This window comes from Mobula hypostoma, chromosome 4 (genome assembly GCF_963921235.1).
Source record: "Mobula hypostoma chromosome 4, sMobHyp1.1, whole genome shotgun sequence".
NCBI lineage: Eukaryota > Metazoa > Chordata > Chondrichthyes > Myliobatiformes > Myliobatidae > Mobula > Mobula hypostoma.
Genome location: NC_086100.1, coordinates 69130093 through 69151313, shown reverse-complemented (window position 1 = coordinate 69151313; position 21221 = coordinate 69130093). Strand labels below are relative to the sequence as shown.

Below are 21221 nucleotides of genomic sequence, written 5' to 3'. Positions count from 1 at the left end.
GTGTTAATTTGTTCATTGTGGGCCTTCTGAGTAAGATCAATGGACCAAGAATGCAGTAAAGATTTGTCAAGATATAACAAATGAGGCTTGAGTTATTAAGAGGAAAAAAACTTTGACAATTTTTTTTTGTCAGTCTGATAATATCGAGATGCTGTAGATGAGAAGTTTTAAAATGAAGGCTCCTTATAAGTTAAACTAAGCAAAACCTATTTCCATAATATTACCATAATTTGCATACTTTAGAAAGAAAATTATAAATTAGAGTATGCAAATTGGGCAACACTTTGCAATTTGCTAATTTACAATCTGAGCTCTATTTCAGGTTAGTTAACTTTACAATCAAAACTGTGAGTAAAGAGGACAAATTGTTCAAATCCCCCTTTTCTCCATGAAAATTACCATCAGAAATTAACATGTAAATTAATGGAAATGTACTTAATGTACCTAAATTAGACTTGTTGACAGTGAAATGGAAGAGCCTGCCAACTCAACAGAAATACCTTAGATTGGCTCTCATTTTGTTTTGTTGTTGTATCACACTTTTATGATTTTGCAGGCCATCTGGAATCCTTCATTAAATAACAGTTAAAACCTTCCACTTTCAAGGGGAGTGGAGATAGGTAATCAAAGTATGAACTCAGTTTGTTTTGAAATATGAGGACCATAAAAAGAAGTTATTTAATAAATGCAATTGATTTCAGCTAAAGAGATTTCTTAGCCTGTCCTGAGCATTCATTCTCGCGTTTTCCAAATAATCCGATCAAACAGCTCTCATTCTTAAACAAACTAATATAGGTCAGTGGCAACAGTTGCTGCAAGTTTTTGAACACAGAGAAGACGGGCTTGCAAACTGAAGTCTAACTTAGACTGCTGTCTGTTTCTAAGGAGTTGGAAATGCCAATTGATTTCAGCGGATACTGGAAAATGATAGCCAATGAGAATTTTGAGGAATACCTGAAAGCGCTAGGTAAAAATTTTAGCCAGAAGTTTGAAGTTTTGTACTTGGTAGATTAAATTGATCCTTTTGGAATTAATAAGTTGATTCATTTGAAATCATTGTAATTTTTCAATAATGTGCAAGCTTGTTCATAATGTGAGCACCCGTAATTGCCAGATTAAGTGAGGTTTACATTTTGAGAAGGAGGTTTTTGATGGCATTTCATAAAAGTTTTGTTAAACCAATTAAGAATATTTCATTGTTCGTAGAGTGTTTTAAAACATACCAAGGTAGTGAAATTACAATGTTAATTCAGGAACACTGGCTGATGAGAGATATTGAGACTCTGGTAAGGTAAAAAATTGGAAGCATATATTGAATATAGGCAGCTGGATACAAATAAATCCCTCAATGAATATAGAATATTTAAGATCAGACTAATGAGGTAAATCAAGAGGAAAAAAATGGTATGAGATAGATTTGACGGGCAGAGTTAAGGATAATTCCAACAAGTTCTTCAATTATATTAACAGTAAAAAGATGACCAAGGAGAGACCAGGTCCTCTTAAGGGCCATCAGGGTTACCCATGTATGGAGCCACAGGAGATAGCTGAGACTTCTAGTGTTCATCTCTCCTCTTTATTTACAAAGAAAACTAACAGGGATACCAAATAAATGAAGGTAATAGATAACGAGGTCTTGGATCATGTGCATATTATAAGGAAAGAGGTATTTGTAGTATTGAAGGGCATTAAGGTGGGCACACTCTCAGGCCCTAAACAAGTCTATGCCTGGACCTTACACGAGCCAGGGAAGAAATTGTGGAGGCACTTGCAGAGAGATCTGCTTCATCGTTAATCACCAGCAAAGCTCCAGAAGACTAGAAAGTGGCTATGTGTTCCATTGTGCCAGGAGTGTAGCAAGGATAGCACAGGGAACTATGCGTCGGTGAGCCTGATTCCAAGTGTAGGTAACTTATTGGGGGGAATTCTGGGGGATGAAATCTACCATCATTTGGATGGTCAGAATAATCAGCGCAGTTTCGCCTATGGGTGGCCACATTTGGTGAATCTATTGAAGTTTTCAAAAGAAGTAGCTGAGGGATAGATGAAGGTAAGGCAGTGGATATTTTCTATGTAGCATATGTAAGGCCTTTGACGAGGTCTCACATAGCAGGCTGATCTGGAAATTTAGATTGCATGGGATTCAGAATTGGCTTAATGTTAGGAAACAGGGATTGATGATTAAGTGTCAATTCTATGACTGGAAACCTGTAACTAGTGGGGTGATACAGAGGTTAGTGTTGGAGATCTCTTTTTAAATTATTTATGTAAATGATTTGGATGTGAATTTACTTAATACAATTAGCAAGTTTGCTGAGGATACTAAATTAGGGGATGTTGTTGATAGTGAGGCAGGTTACAATGAATTGCAAAGAGATTGTGATTGGTGAGGACTTGGGCTGAGGAATGGCAAATAGATTTCAACTCAGGTGAGTGTGAGTAAAGCCAGAGTCGGACTTGGATGGTGAATGGTAGTACACTAATGAGTGTTGTGGTAGAGGAGTACGAGGGCACAGTTGGGTGAAGGCAGCTGTGCAAGAAGTCGGGGTGTAAAGAAAGCTTTCAGCATGCTGGTCTTCATCAGTCAGGGCATTAGTTTTAGGAGCTGGGATGTTATATTGCAGTTACATAAATTGTGAGGCCACACCTGGAGAGTTGTATAAAAGACATAGGAAAGGCATTGGAAAGACATCTAGGTACAAAACGAGAGGGGAGAGACTTAAGGAATCCTGAGAGGCAACTTCTTCACCCAGAAGACAGTGAGTACTTGGAAGAGGTGCCAGAGGAGGTGTTTGAGACAGACACAATTACAACATTTAAGAGTCTTTTGTTTAGGCTACAGGTCCTATAGCCTTTTGGAGGAGAGGGGCTTGGAGAGTTAAGGGATGAATGTGGGCAACTAGGGTTAGCCGGGAGGATGCTGTAATTGGCCGGAACCATTTGGGCTACAGGATCTGTTTCCATGTTATATTACTCTATGACTCTATGGCTCTAAAGGAGTGCAGAACATTAAGTTAATAGCAATGCTGGATCTTAGATCCTGATATTTATATGAAGTGGATATTTCAGTCATTATTACACTGCTGGCCAGCGATACAGTCAATGAATGTGATTGCGTTAAGTCCAGATAAAATATAATATGCGAGAATATTCATTGAGAGTTAATTAATCTTTTCATGTTAAATTAATTTTCACCTTGCATTATGAATAATACACAGAGAAGAAAGGAAGAAGAGTGTCCATCTTGTTCTGGTTCAATACAAACAATGTTTTCTTTGGCTACAGATGTAAACATTGCTTTGAGAAAAATTGCAGTACTGCTGAAAGCAGACAAAGATATTATTCATAAGGGAGACCACATGGTCATTAAAACCATCAGCAGCCTTCGTAATTATATCATGGAATTCGATATTGGCAAGGAGTTTCCTGAGGATTTATCTGGAATAGACGATCGCAAATGTATGGTAAGCATTGTGCAATCATGGTATCACATGGTCTAAGAGGATCTTGTTAAGCTCCTGATCAGGATGGATTTGCAGCTAATTGTTGTGAATAAATATTAGAATGGTTGTGAGAATTAAGCACTGGCCAATTAGTGCCATGTAGACAATGACATTTTGTTCGAATCTCTGGAGAAAAGGGGAAAACTGAAAGAGGATTTTTTGACATAGGAGAGGCCATTTGGCCCTGTGGTTCCATGATGGCTCCCAGAGGAGTAATTCCATTAATTCAATCGCTTTTCATAGCCTCCCTATATCTCTCTGTTTTATTAAAACAATAGATTCTCGGATCGATCTTGATGAGACAGAAAAACTCCCAGCACCAATTATCTACTTAGAACTACAAAACTACATTTATAAGGATAGACAAGAGCAAGCATTAAAATACCTATCCAAGCATGCACCGGCCCCTCTCATTGAAGCACACCTCCTGATCCACAGCGCTGTTCATGACCATCCCACCAATGGGGCCTTGAAGAACTAGCCCAAGCCCCCGATACCCTTTCCACTGACATGAAATGCTGCAGTAGGTGGGCCAATACATAGCACCATCTCAACCCACCGAATTAGAACCTTTCATCACTTGTTACCACTCTACCCAAGCCCCATCCCTGTGTTGAGCTAATTTTCATGCTGATCCCACAGTAGAAATCAAAGCCAGTTCTGTTACATTCAAGGCCACTGTGCTGCTGAGACATTCAACAAGCATAAAGATTAACCCTTTACAATACCCTCCATTGCACATGCCCATCAACTCACCTTTGATTCCTTTTACCATCAATCTACATCAAGGGATCATGTAAAGCGGCAAAATATTCTATCCACACATGTTTGGGATGTAGGAGGAAACCAGAGCATCTGACAGAAATGCACTGATGGAAAGAACATGCAACAACAAAATCTGAGGTTAGAGTCAGCGTTGGATACAGCAGGATTAACTATTGCATGAGCACAATCTCATCTTTATATAAGGGGATACTTTAAAGGAATTAAATAAGAAGAAGTAAGACATATGTGAGTGGCAAATACTAGAATGGGTTTAGCATGTATATGATAAGAAACAGAAATAATTACTAGCACAGATTTAACTATGTGGCTTTGTAGCTTTTATCAGATACAGCTAAAACTAGGTCAGAGCCTGGGAAACACTGGGAAACAAAGAAAGGAAAACAGAGAGGAATAATGAGTATTTTAGTCATTAAAGATACCTTCAACTTCAACAAAAAAGATATATTGAGAGCTAAGCATACGATGATGGAAGTAAGAAATAGAAAAATGCAAGTTGAAACTGGAACCCTTGGCAGAAGTTTGAAGTGGCAGGATGTATTACTGTTGGAATTAAGGGGGCATATCACAAGTTGGAATCATTATATTTAGGGACTTAAACCTTCGTGTGGTTTGGGATGTTCTGAGTAGCTCACATTGGTGTGTTGGATGTTCAGCATAATTTTCTGTAAAAACAGTTAGAGTGACAGGCAATATTTGATTTAACAATGAATAATGAGACAAATATTGCTAACAAGTTAATGAAGCAAAACATTTATCAAAGAGTAATATGATCAGATTCCATATTGCATTCAAAAGAGAAAATGGTGAACATTAGCTAACGTAAGTTCTGCACAGAGATAACTTCAACTGAGATGACCTGCTGGAAACTGGGAAAAATGGCTGATGGGCAATTTGACAGAGTATTAGTGGGAGTTCTTGAAAGAATTTTATGTAATTTGGAATCAAATTAGGTGCCTTAGGAAAGAACTTTTACTTGCATCCAAAACAACCAAAGATGGTTTAAACTAAAATTAAAGGCATATAAATTGCAAAAAAATTATGATAATATCATATTGAAAATAAGCAAATAAGAGACATGTCGAGTCACTTTGCAATATTATTTACAGAAGAAGAAAAGGAAATTGATATTGAATCAGGGATGAGAACTCACCAAGTAATATAAGCAAATGAAGAAAATGGAGTCTCTGAAAGATAACAAGTCCCAAGGCCAGAGAGTTTTAATCTCAGAATTTTAAAGGAAACAGGTTTCAATACTGCAAATACCTTACCTAAATCCTTAAATGTTGCTTCAATTCAGTAATCATGCCCTAAGATTGGAAAAATGCATTTCCCTCAACTATTTAACAAAGATGAGAGAGAGTAACAAAAGAGTTATAGATCTGTTAGCTTAACATTTGCTGTTTGAAAAATAAGAGAGCCTGTAAATAAGGGTGAATGTCCTGATGAAGGGTCTCGGCCCGAATCGTCGACTGTACCTCTTCCTAGAGATGCTGCCTGGCCTGCTGCGTTCACCAGCAACTTTGATGTGTGTTGCGTGAATGTCATCTGATCAGAAGGATTTATAAAGAGTAAGTCATGCTTAGATAGAATTTTTTTTTTGAGATGTAACCAAGGTCATGAAGAAGGTATACTTATGGGAATTATTTTCATGAATTTCCAGAAGGAATTCAGTGATGCCAATAAAGAATCAAATGAACTGAAAATATTTTGAAATAAGAACAAATTGAACTAATTAGGAAATTAGCTGGTGTAGGAATTAGAAAATAGCAAAAGATGGATAGTTCCTCAAACTGGAGCTGTAGAATCACCTCATCGACAAACAATTCAGATGATGAATTAAGGTGCTAAGTTTACCAAATATACAAAGAGGGACCTCAATGAGAGCAGATGAAAGCAAAATATTGTAATTTTTTTAAATAAATGGGCAAAACTGCAGAAAATACATTTTACTGGGGGAAGAGATATTGAGTTCACCCACAAAAATAAATGACAATTCATATTTGTCTTTAATCAACGTAAAGCTGAAAACAGTGCCCTCAAAGAAAAGGAAGGAACAAGCTACAAGTTTATGAAAATATCATGGAAAAGTAGAAAATTTACTTTCAGAAAAGGCATCACATAATAGGAAGGCTAGATCAAAGAGAAAACAACATGATAGGTCCTGGACTCCAAGGTCTAAAGTATGAGATTGCACCAACTCGGTTTTTCTTTTCCTCCTTAAAATTTAGAAAGTTAAGGTTAAAGAATGAGAGAAATTGATAGAGTAGATAGAGTTTTGGTCCCATAAGTCTGTCATAGCCAGGGGTGGGAGGTGGGAGATGTCAGTGGGGATAAGCTTCCACTGCCTAGTAAATGGTATGCATCTCAGATAGCCTTTGACGACATAGTCCAGCTACTGACCTTCATGTGTGGTTTATCTACAAAGCCCAGTGGAGCCATTTCCACTGAAAGGAGAAGGGACAAAGGTAGGTTACTGGTGCATTAAAACCAGTCGCTTCAGGCAGATGGCGCTTTTTAGCCATGGTTGGTAGCTGATCTAGGAGAAGAAAAATTCTGATCTCAAACCTACACTGCCTTGTGGCTATGCCCATTCAAGGAGAAGGCTTTGGGTGTAACTCCAAGAAAACATCCAGAGCTGGAGTCCCAAAAGCAGAGCCATGTTGAGTTCAGCGCTGACTGGCAGCTCCTGTGACATTGCTGGTAGCAAACCGTATTGGTCTTTGATGTTCCTTCACACTGACTTGGTTTGTGTATTGACTGAATGTAGACAGTGAGGACACAATATTCATGTTTGACTCTAACCTACGGAGGGCTTCTCAGATAAAGTTTTGATAAAGGTTCCTGATCCCAAAGCAATAACTGTGTATTCTTCCACATGTACTACACGACTTGATAAATGTTTCCAACATGTTGCCTTTTACTTTTTTGTTTCTGATTACATTTCTAATTTTTGGCAATAATGACTATGTGCAAATAGTACTGATGTTTTAAACAAGGGCAGGTGCAAAGTTAAATAGAAATATCTGAAAAGTCTGCATTCTACTGTTAACAAGTTCCTAGACAAGCTTGTAATTATATGAGAATTTTATTTGATGGATAGATATGTATAAAATTCAATGTAATGATTTATGAAGTGTAATGGTTCCTTTATGTCCTCTTTCACACCATGATTCATGTTAATGTATGCCAATCTATGCCTTTGGCACTGGAATTTGGATATTGAGTTTCAGTCATTAAGTTTTCAAATTGCTCAGAATTATAGAGCAATTCAGCATGGACACAGGCCCTTCGGTCCATTGAATCTCTGTCGACCATGGTTCCTATCTATCTAGTCCCAATTTCATGCATTTGGTCCATATAACTCTAAGCCTCACCCCTGCATGCACTATCCAAGTGCTTCTTAAATGATACTATAGTACTTGCCTCTAATGCTTCCTCATTACTGGAAATTTGGAAATGTCAAATTTTTAAAAAATGAATATTTTTTCTCACTTGCTTAATATAAGCTCTATTTGTCTCCATTTTGTGTTAGTGCCCAATTTGTAATTTAATTTATGCCCCCTGTACACTGTTCTGGTTCCTCATTTCCCAGTTCTTAGCTTCATCATGGAGCCACCCTGCACATTCAGATCTTAGAGGTACACACACAAACTGCTGGAGGAACCACCTATGAAGGAAAATGAACAGTCGACATTTTGGGCTGAGATTATTCATTAGGCCTCTGGTGTCCTTTTTCTCATATTCTGCTGTTATCAACAAACTTTCAGAAAAGTAGTGTATACAGTTGTTTAAAGCTGAAGGGTGAAAGAGCTTAAGCATACAGTATAATGTCCCTTAAGACCATAGACATAGAAGCAGAGTTAGGCCATTCAGCCCATCATCTGGCACTCCCGTAAAGTCCTGATTATGTGCTGTACTGTCACTACATCTGAACTGAATCTTCTCACAAATGTGCACTTAAAATGTCCACTGGCAGTTTTCAAAGGCCAGTGTCCTCGCCTACATTTAACTGATAAAGTTACAGCAGTTCAAGGGATTGTTTGTTTCATTGCTGTTAGGAGAAACTTGCTGTATGAAAATTAGTTGCAATTTTTTTCTGCATTACAGAAGTGACTCCAGAAATAAAGTGGTGGAATCAGTAAGAGTGTGAAAGGCATTGTGTAATTCTGACAAAGGTTCTTCAGCCTGGAAAATTATCTCTGTTTTTTTTTGTTACCTGAGTTGCTGTGTATATCTATCATTTCCAGCAACTGCAGTATTTTTTAATTTCATATAAGCTCCTGTAAGCCGATGGTTACAGTTGTAACTGTACGTGTGTGCCTGAACTGGTGACGGAATACTGCTGTCATTTCACTAAGTTAATAATTTATCAACTAATATCAGTTACTGTTGTTGGATTTGTTATGTGTGAAAGTACTGTGTAATAGCTTTTAACTTAGCTTGTATTTTAAAATTGATTAGGTGATGCTGGTTCTGATTAAGTTGTAGGATGCTGGGCAGTGAGGCAACCCGGGGCTGTCATTTGCCCTCAATATTTAATAAATATGGTAATGTATACGTGTTGTATTTTACTTGAAGTTTTGGTCCATTGATTGTAATGAATTGTAGATGCTGAATTTGGCATACAAACAATGCTAATAAATCACCCTTCTGGCACAGATGATTTTAGATGTTTTTCATTTCTGGAGGTCAGTCAGCATTAAGATGAGAAGTCCTCAGATTCAGTGAGGTTGTGCTGATGCGAGACATATTCCACATTGTTTATAAAAGATATTCCCCCAAGGAACTGTGACTCCGTTATGGACAAATATTCCTTTCCTGCAACTGCGTTAATTATCTATTTCTATTCCAGTCAAAATCAGAATCAGGTTTAATATAACTGGCATAGGTGATGAAATTTGTTGTTATGTGGCAGTAGTATATTGCAATAAATAATAATAAAAACTGTGAATTACAGTAATATGTATATATGTGTGTGTGTATGTGTGTGTGTGTGTATATATATATATATATATGTTAAATTAATTAAGTAGTGAAAAACAATAGTGAGGTAGATTTCATGGGTTCAATGTCCATTCAGAAGTCATATGACAGAGAGGAAGAAGCTGTTTCTGAATTGTTGAGTGTGTGCTTTCAGGCTCCTGTACCTCCTGTACCTCCTCCCTGATGGTAGCAATGAGAAGAGGGATGTCCAAAGTGATGAGGGTCCTTGATGATGGATGCCAACTTTTTGAGGCATTGCTCCTTGAAGATGTCCTGGATGGTGGGGAGGGTAGTGCCCACAATGAGCCGACGAAGCTGACAACTTTCTTGTGTCTTATCAGTCTATCCCTTTAATTTCAGATTTTGAACATTTCTTGAAATCTGAATTTGCATCAAGAAGGAATTTTTCCTTCCCTCCCACAGGAACGCTTCAACTATTCAAAAAGTACTTGAAAGTCTGGAAAAATATCAAAAGGATATTAGAAATTAAAAACACAGAACACATTCTAAAATATTCAACATCTAGGCGGTACCCATGAGAAAAGGAACTAAGTTGACACTTCAGGTGGAACACAGCAGGCCAGGCAGCATCTATAGGAAGAGGTACAGTCGATGTTTCGGGCCGGGACCCTTCGTCAGGACTAACTGAGAGAAGAGATAGTAAGAGATTTGAAAGTAGGAGGCAGAGGGGGAGAGTCCCCAAAATGATAGAAGACAGGAGGAGAGGGGTGGATCTAAGAGCTGAAAAGGGATACCAGACTGGAGAAGGGAGAGGATCATGGGACGGGAAGCATGGGGAGAGAGAGAAGGGGGGAGGGGAGCCCAGAGGGTGGAGAGCAGGCAAGGAGTTATAGTGAGCGGGACAGAGGGAGAAAAAGAGAGAAAAAGAAGGGGGAAAAATTAAAAATATATTAAATAAATAAATAAGGGATGGAGTGTAAAGGGGAGGAGGGGTATTAACTGAAGTTAGAGGTCAATATTTATGCCATCAGGTTGGAAGCGACCCAGATGGAATAGAAGGTGTTGTTCCTCCAGCCTGAGTGTGGCTTCATCTTTACAGTAGAGGAGGCCATGGATAGACATATCAGAATGGGAATGGGACATGGAATTAGAATGTGTGGCCACTGGGAGATCTTGCTTTCTCTGGCAGAGAGAGCGTAGGTGTTCAGTGATAAGGTCTCCCAGCCTGCATCGGTTCTCGCCAATATATAGAAGGCCGCACCGGTATTCCACGTCCCATTCCCATTCTGATATGTCTATCCATGGCCTCCTCTACTGTCAAGTAGAGGAGGGGAGAAGCTGACAGCGATGCAGGTGGATGCTTCCCTGGTGTCATGGATTCTTGATTACCTGACGGGCAGACAACAGTACATGTGCTTGCAACATTGTGTGTCTGACAGAGTGATCAGCAGAACTGGGGCTCCACAGGGGACTGTCTTGTCTCCCTTTCTCTTCACCATTTACACCTCGGACTTCAACTACTGCACAGAGTCTTGTCATCTTCAGAAGTTTTCTGATGACTGCCCTGGTTGGATGCATCAGCAAGGGAGATGAGGCTGAGTACAGGGCTACGGTAGGAAACTTTATCACATGGTGTGAGCAGAATTAATGTGAAAAAGACTAAGGAGCTGGTGGTAGACCTGAGGAGAGCTAAGGTACTGGTGACCCCTGTTTCCATCCAGGGGGTCAGTGTGGACATGGTGGAGGATTACAAATACCTGGGGATACGAATTGACAATAAACTGGACTGGTCAAAGAACACTGAGGCTGTCTACAAGAAGGGTCAGAGTCGTCTCTACTTCCTGAGGAGACTGAGGTCCTTTAACATCTGCCGGACGATGCTGAGTATGTTCTACGAGTCTGTGGTGGTCAGTGCTATCATGTTTGCTGTTGTGTGCTGGGGCAGCAGGCTGAGGGTAGCAGACACCAACAGAGTCAATAAACTCATTCGTAAGGCCAGTGATGTTGTGGGGATGGAACTGGACTCTCTCATGGTGGTGTTTGAAAAGGGGATGCTGTTCAAGTTGCATGCCATCTTGGACAATGTCTCCCATCCACTATATAATGTACTGGGTGGGCACAGGAGTACATTCAGCCAGAGACTCATTCCACCGAGATGCAACACAGAGCGTCATAGGAAGTCATTCCTGCCAGTGGCCATCAAACTTTACAACTCCTCCCTTGGAGGGTCAGACACCCTGAGCCAATAGGCTGGTCCTGGACTTATTTCATAATTTACTGGCATAACTTACATATTACTATTTAACTATCTATGGTTCTATTACTATTTATTATTTATGGTGCAACTGTAATGAAAATCAATTTCCTCCGGGATGAATAAAGTATGACTATGACTATGACTAAGATGAAGCCACACTCAGGTTGGAGTAACAACACCTTATATTCCGTCTGGGTAGCCTCCAACCTGATGGCATGAATATTGACTTCTCTAACTTCCGTTGATGCCCCTCCTCCCCTTCACACCCCATCCCTTATTTATTTATTTAATATATATATTTTTACCTCTTTTTCTCTCTCTCTCTTTTTTTTCTCCCTCTGTCCCTCTCACTATAACTCCTTGCCTGCTCTCCACCCCCCGGGTTCCCCTCCCCCCCGCTTCTGCTTCCCGTCCCTTCCCATCATCCTCTCCTTTCTCCAGCCTGGTATCCCTTTTGCCAATCAACTTTCCAGCTCTTAGATCCACCCTTCCCCTCCTGTCTTCTCCTATCACTTCGGATCTCCTCCTCCCCCTCTTACTTTTAAATCTCTTTCTATCTCTTCTTTCAGTTAGTCCTGACAAAAGGCCCCGGCCCAAAATGTCGACTGTACCTCTTCCTATATAGATGCTGCTTGGCCTGCTGCTTTCCACCAGAATTTTTTTTTTGTGTGTTGCTTGAATTTCCAGCATCTGCAGATTTCCTCGTGTTACATTTCAGGTGTTGACCTTTAGTTAGAACATCTGACCTATATATCTGCCGCCACCAGGTTATGAAGAGATTTACTTTGTAGATTGTATCAACCAAATCCCTCTTTTTAAATTGATAATGCTGGCCCTAAGTTCTACAGGCATATGGTTAGGTAAAAAGCTTTTGTTCACATGCCTCTTACAATTATAAGCATTTGAGTTGTGTGGAAATTGAATTTCAATGATTTATTATTAATCATTTATTGCCTATATGGAACTCAGAATGTTACATTCCATGATAATGATTGCTTAAGTATCATTAAAATGTGCTTTGTTGTTGGAATGAGATAAAAGGTAGAAAATCCAGATAAAGAACATCTGGAAAATATTTACAAATGACTGCTTATAACAAAGGGTGTATTTAAGTACCTAATTAATTTTTCAAGATTCATACTATTTGCAACTCATGATTCATTCATTACTGGAGTTCCACTGTAGCTGTTTTAACATTGCGAAAATGTTGTTTGATTATTAACTGAATTAAAATATTGGGTACTTCAGCAGATTAGGATTCATGATTTTGTAATTAGTGATATAAATGCATGCAGAATCCATTATGGAATAAATTAATGAGGAAAAATGTCTCTTTTTCCACCAGCATTTGAATCATCTCAATGTGAAACCTATCTTATTTTTATTCCATGCCTTTGATTTTATTTTCTTAGACTACTGTGACTTGGGATGGAGATAGACTTGTGTGTGTACAAAAAGGAGAGAAAGAAGGTCGCGGTTGGACTCACTGGATAGAGGGTGATGAGCTACACCTGGTAGGCAACTAATTGATATTTGAAGACTATTTGTATTTTCCAAGAGTTTGAAATTTTACAATTTCGAATATAGCACTCTCAACTATAAAATAACCTTGTTAGTGTTCAGAGCTGCAGTAAAATAATGGACAGATCATTTTCCCTTTTACGTTTAGAGACTAAAAGTTATTACATGAATTCTTCATTGCCAGTAAAGGGAACAGATGTCTTGTCTGTCAACACTAAATATTACAAATAAAGCCATTTTTATATTTCAATTTTTATAATCTTTCAACAGGAATTTAAGATCGATATAGAATTCTAATCACATTAATACATCATAATGGCTGTTAATGATGCAGAAAATAAGTATTTTTGTCTTCATATATTAGTCAGTCCAAGAGAAATGTCTTGGACCTGGCAAATGGTCAAATGTTTTTGAACAAGTTGTAATCTTAAACATAGCCTAGTTTAGAAACCCCTGAGATTAATGGGACCTTGAAAAAAAAGCATGAAACGGCAACTTTAACTGCACCCACTTGTCCTAAACTCCCTGAATCAGCAGTTAAAATTAATCATTACTTCTGATAGGAAAACTACCAACAACTCCCACTGCTGAATTTGAACCAACTTTTAGTAAGGAGCATGGTCGCTTATCTAAAGCTAGAATGGTCCTCCTTTACATCTACATGTTCAGTCTCTTATTAAGCCTCATCCACAATATTGTGTTTGCCTGACTATGCAGCTCTCAAGTAAAATAGGTGGATGGAATTGTGGAGAAGGAACACAGTAGATCAACAGATATAAAAGGAAAAAAACATTCAAATGGCTGGAGTCAATGCTTGCATAATAAAGGTGCCAGAGGTGGCCTGTCCTGGGTTAGAGAACTGCCTGTGTGTGTGATCGAGGGGGAGGGTAGATGGCAGGGTGGGAATGGGCTTTTTTGCTGCTGTTACTCTGCTGAATATTGTGGCCATATTCAGTTGGTGCCAGAATGTGTGGTGACACTTGCAGCTGCCCACAGCACATCCTTAGCTTATGTTGGTTGTTATCACAAACATTGTATGTTTCAATGTACATGTGATAAATAAATTAATCTGAATCTGAATCCGAACAGAGGAAGATGGTTGTGGTTGTATGAGATCAATCGTCTCTGCCAGGGATATCTCTCAGTGCTTTCTCAGGACAGTGTCTTCCGCCAATCATCCTCATCTGCCTCATCAGGAACTCAGGAGTGGGGACGTTTAGATATTTATTGATGATTCCATTCCATTCAGAATTCCTCAGAGACCTGTGCAAACACAAGCTAATTAGAAGCAAGTAATTCTCATGCCACAAAAATTACCACTTCCGTCAAGAGACAATCTAACCACGCACCCTCAATATTTAATGGTTCATCAGTATCTTGTGTAGGATACTACTGAACAGAAACTCATCTAGAGCAGACACAAAATTACCATGGCTACAAAAGCAGGTGAGAGGCTGGGTGATGCTGGGGTGAGGTCGAGGACGACAAGCACATAAGAACACCATCACCTTGTAGTTTCCTCCTAGTTATTCACCTCCCTGACTAGATTTGTATATTGTCAGTTTTTCATTATTGTTGAGGCTAAATCGTGCAGCTCTCAGAGGTATTGTGGAAATACTTCCAGCAGAAAACTACAGTGGTTCAAGATGTCCACCTTCGCAAATCAAGTTTATTATCATTTAATTATATACATGCATATTGTCAAATGAGGCATGTTTCTCCAAACCAGGGTGTAAAGCACAGTAGTGCACATAACACAATAGCTTAGGAAAGTAAGGATAAAATCTAAAAATGAATTACACATAAATGTACATAGTAAAGTGCATAAAGTAAATATCGTAAGGTACAGAACAGATTAACTGGTGACACTTCAAATGCGATGGGCAGGGAGTTCAGAATCCTAATGACCTGAGGGAAGAGACTGTTCTTGTCTTCATGCATTGTGGTCTCCTGCCTGATGGTAGAAAGTCAAAGGGGATGCTGGATGGATGGATGGGATCCTTGATTATACAAATGGCACTGGGTATGCAGCACTCCTGATAAATGTCCCCGATGGATGGCAGGGAGCCATTGTCACATTCCCTTGTAGGGACTTCCGGTTCAATGCTTGGCTGCTCCCTAGCCAGATGGAGATGAAGTTTGTCAGGACATTCTCAATAGTGCTCCTGTAAAATTCAGTCAAGATGGGGGGCTGGGGTGGGGGAGCCTTGCTTGCCTCAATCTGTGGAAATGGAGGTGCTGCTGCACCTTCTTGTTCAGGGAGGTGTTTTTGAGGGACCAGGTGAAGTCATCCTTGATATGAACTCTCAGGAACTTGGTGCATTTAACTCTCTCTATGGAGGAGCCATGTATTTGCAGAGGGGATGGTTCGCTTGCAACTTCCTGAAGTCCACAATGATTTCTTTGGTTTTCTCCATGTTGTTCTTCTCACACCAATCCACCAGTCGCTCCACTTCCTCGCTGAACTCCAGTTCATCATCGTTGTTGATGCCACTGTTGTGTCATCCGCAAACTTGATGACGTGATTGGCATGAATCCTGTGACGCAGTCATGCATCAGCAGCCTGAACAGCAATGGGCAGAGCACACAGACCCTGGGAGTGGCAGTGCTCAGTGTAATGTTGCTGTTCACACAAACTGACTGTGGCCTTTCTGCTAAGAAGTCTGTACACGATTTCTCCTTTGTTATGTTAAAATTTAAATGGTTTCTTTGTTATGTGAGTCTTTTAAACTGCAGTGTATGTGAATTAAAATGGCTTCTATGTTATGTTAAATGCTGAGAAAATCTCCAGCTAGCAATTTGCTTGGGTTATAACAGAAGCAGGTGTACTATCAGCCAATGGGTGTCCATGTTATTATTTCTTGGGGTGATATGCTGTCTCATATGACTGGGAACCAGGGGCTTTTGGTAGGGAGTCAGAGGAGAGACCGTGAGGACGACGGACATGTGGGACGGCCCAGGTCGATCACTCTGGGTGGCCCCCAGCTGCGAGTTGACGGGGTCCGGGTAGTCCCGAAGAGGTACCCGAGCTCCAAAGTGCACACGAAGAAATTGAACTTTGATAAGTCTGGCGCCTTTTCCATTCCTTCTTTTGTATTGAACTTCTATTAATCTCATAGACTTAGTAATATCTATAAAGTGTAATTGGTAAAATGTACAGTGTATACTGGCTGATGATTGAAGTTTGAAGCTGAATTCGGTGGCAGTTGTACAGCAACTGACACAACCGGGAGACCAGGCAGGCTGAGTTTCCCCGAGGTAAATATGAGCCAATATAACTGAGTGTTACAAGTCCGAAAGGCAAATAGTTCTGTTGAGAAGTCTCAAAGGCAAATAGGGAGTGGAAATAAAACGTTCGCCTTGGCAACAGTTTTCAGATCCTGAAAATTAATCTAAGCAAGTTGAAGTTAGATTATGATTATGAAGACACGCAGTCCTCTTTTATTGTCATTTAGTAATGCATGCATTAAGAAATGATACAGTATTTCCTCTGGTGTGATATCACAAAACACAGGACAGACCAAGACTGAAAAAACTAACAAACGCACATAATTATAACATATAGTTACAACAGTGCAACAATACCATAACTTGATGAAGAAGTCCATGAGCACAGTAAAAGTTCAAAGCCTCTCAAATGTTCCACAACTCACGCAGACGGGAGAAGGAAGAAAAACTCTCCCTGCCACGCCCGACCGCAGTCCGAATCTGAGTCATCCGAAAACTTCGAGCCTCCGATCAGCTCTCCGACACCAAGTACTGAGCGCCATCTCTGTCCGAACGATTCGACCTCAATCTCGGTTGCCAACAGCAGGCAAAGCCGGGGATTTTGAGGCCTTCCCTCCGGAAGATTCCCAACCGTGCAGTAACAACAGCAACGACGGGCGTTTCAGAAATTTCTCCAGGTGTTCCTCTGTGCTTTCACGTCCATCTCCATCAAATCAGAATTGTCCACGGCCCCTATTTAACGGATACGATATCATTTTTCACTGGAGGGCTGCGCCAGAAAGTTTATATATTGTTGAAGAGTACAGTGACAGTAGGATGACCTAAGTGATTTCTTACAATTTTTTTCAAGTTAGATTCAGTGAAAGGATCATGAATAAGATCAGATGTTATTTCTGGAGCAGCAGATGAATATCCAGTTCATCTCATTATCCATTCATCTAAATATGACTGAAACTAAAACTGGAGCCAGATATATCATTTTAATATTTGTATCCATAAACATTTTATTGACCTTTATGTTTGATATTGCAAAATGCATTTAACTTTTTTTCCATTTTCTGCTCTGTCCCTAACACCAGTAGATAATTCTGACATTTATAAGATGCCATATCAAGGAGTTCTTAATTAGCTTCAAAATTTACATGATTTGAGACTAAATCTTTGTTCACAAAGTGCCTGTAGATGTAGTATCCCAGAATAACTGGGTTCAGATTAGGAGCAAGTACACAGTCTCATTATATTTTCTTTCTTTTTCCTCATCTCAGGGGAAAAGGAAATAAGGCTTGTTGTAATTAAATTATTAAGCAGAGAGCTAGAAACAAAGCTATGACCCACTTGAACTGTCTAAATATAACCAGATTCTATTGTTATCATATTGTTCCCTCATTAAGTCATTTGTCAAAGCCCCCTCTCACTTTCTGCTTTCACTACTCTATTTGCTACTAACAATGGATTTCAATGCATCACAGCCTGGTGTAGAAATACCAATGCTCAAGAACGAGAAAGCTTACAAAATGTGGTGGATACAGCCCAATCCATCACAGGAAAAGCTCTTCCCATCACTGAGCACATCTACAAGTTGTGCTGTGCAAGAAAGCATCACCCATCATCAAAGACCCCCACCATCCAGGCAATGCTTTCTTCTCGTTGCTGTCATTGGGAAGGAGGTACAGGAGCCTTGGGTCCCACACCAGGAAGTTCAGGAACAGTTATTACCCTTCAACCAACAGACCCCTGAACCAGCATGAGTAAATTCATTCAGCTCAACTTGAACAGATTCCACAATCTATGGACTAATTTTCAAGGACTCTAGAACTCATGTTCTCAGTATTTATTTATGTGTTTGTTTGTTTGTTTGTATTTTCACAGTTTGCCTGTTTGCACATTGATAGTTAGTCAGTCCTTGTTTATGTGTAAGTTTTCATTGATTCTATTGTACCTCCATGTTCTACTGTGAATGCCTGCAAGCAAATGAATCTCAGCGTGACATATCTATACTCTGATAATACATTTACTTTGATCTTTGCACAAATTATGGATCCTGAATTCTCTTCATACGGGCATCAGGCAAGGAGTTCATTCTCTTGGGCACTTATGAAACAGCCTAAAATAATGTAATTAAAAAGCATCTGCAATATTCTATATTGAAAAATCTTCCAAATATGCTTCATAAATCCTCAAATAAATCAATGAATCCAGCTGCAGCAGCAAACAAAATGCTGGAGGAACTCAGTGGGTCAGACAGCATCTCTGGAGAGAAATGATCAGCTGACATTTCAGGTTGAGACTCATCATATGGACTGACCCAAAAATTTGACAGTCTGTTCCCCTCCACAGATGTTGCCTGACTTGCTGAGTTCCTCTGGCATTTTGTTCGTTGTTCCAGATCCCAGTTTCTGTAGTCTCTTGTGCCTCAATTAATTTAACCTTTTTATTTTCTCTCCTGCTCTGTTTTCCTTCCAGGAGCTACACGTTGAAGGTGTCAAAAGTAAACAAGTCTTTAAGAAAGTGGAATGAAGAACTTGACCAGAGGCAAAAATGAAAGAGGAGATATTGCCTTAAGCCAGAGACCTGAACACCTCAGAGACCTAAATTCTAAAGGCTAAGTCTGTTGATATTGTCAGTGGAAACAATAATCTTATACCTGTTCAAATGTTACAAAAAATGAGATATTGAGTACAAACCACTCAAATAAATTTTTGTATCAGTAGAGTCATTTCCTCTTTGTTTGATGACTTAGCACTGTATGTATTTTGAATCTAATTTTGTCCTTCTGTAGCTAGTAGTTCACTGACAGCAACCAGCTCAGAAGTTTGCAGTTGCAGCTATTTTTCTGTGCTGTGTGTCCTTTCGTTATTTTCTTTCATCTTCTTTTCTATATTTCTGTCACTTTTTTATATGCTTCCTTTTCTATCACATTCAATATTTTTCCTATATCTTCGTGTAGTTCTCCTCACTCTGTTCCGGTTAATGTAGATCAGTTACTAGAATTACATTATTGGGAAAGATGATCTTCACCCCTATGTGCCAATGCAGTGCACTTTATCCTTACAGCTGGATTTCCCCTATTTCTGTGACTTTAACCTTACAAGATAAATACATTGTAATTAAATATACTGTATGTTACTGGTCAGCATATTTCAATAGCATTAGTTCAGCACCTGAATTTTGAACTTATTGAATGTTGCTACCGTCTATATCAAGGTAGTATAATATTTGCTCAGAATTACTCTTAGTCATTTATAGACAACTAATATATGGAATTGTGCCTTAATCCAACTGAATCATAAAATTTCATCTTTCTATAGGCAGCTCTTCGAAGACCTTCATTGCATTTGCATTTTATGATCACTGCCAAATGCTGTATGCTTCAAGCCACTAATTTTATAATCCACCACAAAGCATTATGTTAATTGTGGTCTCAGAAGGAAAAGCAAGGTTATTATATTGTATTATGTACAAATATAGAAGGGACCAGGAGTAGAACAAAATGTCACCAGCCTTGCGGGGAAAATGTTAGTAATAAGCTTTCAACACAATGCATGCTTTTGACTTTTCAAATGAGCATTTTAAATTGGTAAATTCTAGTAAAAGTAAATCCAGGGCAGAAACGATGCAAGGTCTTTATTCTGTCAAGGTCAAGGTTGAGTTTAATGTCATAGGCACAAGTACATGTACGCACAGGAGTAACAAAAATCTTACTTGCAAACCACATCACATCATGTTGATCCCAAGAGTGAATTAATAGTTTGGAATTACTTGCTTTCCAACATTGCTGGCAATAAAACTGTGGGAAACGTGAAGTAACATTGCGAAGAAGTTCAGTAATGCATTGAAGCAAATTGAAGTCTACTGGTGGAAGATTAAATCTGAATGAAACTATCCTGCAGTAGCACTAAATCCACACTGAACCCACTGAATGGATTTGCAGGGACTTACTATTGACAGAAGACATAAAATTAAATCTGGTCTGATCTGCATGAATGGTAAACTTGGTTCTAGTCAATTAAAATCTGAAATTGTGAATAACCAGGGAACACTTTATTCTTTGATTGGAATTGCATATTGAAGTAATCTGATGAAATGGGAATTGTATATAATGACAGTAAATGGTTTAGTGCATTGAAATTTTATGCTTAAACCAGATCTGCACATTTATCTGTAGTCAATTATTAATCCCATTTGATAATAACTTCCGGAAAACAGTAAGTGATATTAAGTGAATTGATCAAGTGTTTTGATGGATCTGTTTCAATGTGATGGGGTTTGTAGTGAACCCAAACTACAAGTAATTGTCTTAAATTAATTTATTGAAGTTGCTTTCTCCAAAACCCTGTTTAAAACTATCACAAAAAAAATGTCTTTCTAATTTATGCAAGCATTAAGGGCAGAACTCAATACTGCTTGGTTTAAAGTCCATAGAAGTTACATATTTACTGCAGTCATTTTTGTTGAACTGAACTTTAGCTTTGTTTTTCTACCACTGTTGGCAATGTGGCTATGTCAAAATTTCCCATCTTCAGCTGGCAATGATCAAAGTAATCCAAATCAAGGGAGCCTCTATATTTTCTTTTTGCTTCTACACTCTTCTCATCCTCACTAACTCCTGATTTATATTGGTAGCAGGTCATGGAAACTACCCCAGTTTCTTTTCTTTTGATTACCAAACACTGTTCCAGGAACTAGATATTATCTTTGATGTTGCAAAACTGTATCCTTCTTTATATTGTAGTTAGAAGCTTACCAATGATCCCATATACAGAAATCTGCAAATCACATGGCAGCCTTTCTTTGAAATAGTATTGCAAAAGGACCCTTTCAGTACAGCAAAAAAAATTAAGAAATCTAATAGAATTTTATTTATATTGCAAGGAGAATTAAATACAAAAATTGGTAGGTTAAACTGCAGTCGTATAGCATACTGGCAAGAGCTCAACTGGAATATGGCATATGACTATTCGTCTCTTTATTTAAATAAATAA

At 38.9% G+C, this 21221-nt stretch overlaps 1 protein-coding gene across 1 annotated transcript; it reads left to right on the top strand.

Moving 5' to 3' along the window:
* Positions 1-850: 850 nt before the first annotated feature.
* Positions 851-18837, top strand: rbp1.1 (retinol binding protein 1, cellular, tandem duplicate 1). The gene is made up of 4 exons (XM_063044921.1): positions 851-967; positions 3286-3464; positions 12903-13004; positions 18703-18837. Exons 1-4 carry the CDS (start codon positions 895-897, stop codon positions 18754-18756), a joined length of 408 nt encoding a protein of 135 aa, XP_062900991.1. The 5' UTR covers positions 851-894; the 3' UTR covers positions 18757-18837.
* Positions 18838-21221: the final 2384 nt, after the last annotated feature.

Coding starts and splice junctions, on each gene's coding strand:
- rbp1.1 (XM_063044921.1), top strand. CDS start 895: ATGCCAATTGATTTCAGCGGATACTGGAAAATGATAGCCAATGAGAAT. Junction 968..3,285: donor GGAATACCTGAAAGCGCTAG/GTAAAAATTTTA, acceptor CTTTGGCTACAG/ATGTAAACATTGCTTTGAGA. Junction 3,465..12,902: donor TAGACGATCGCAAATGTATG/GTAAGCATTGTG, acceptor TTATTTTCTTAG/ACTACTGTGACTTGGGATGG.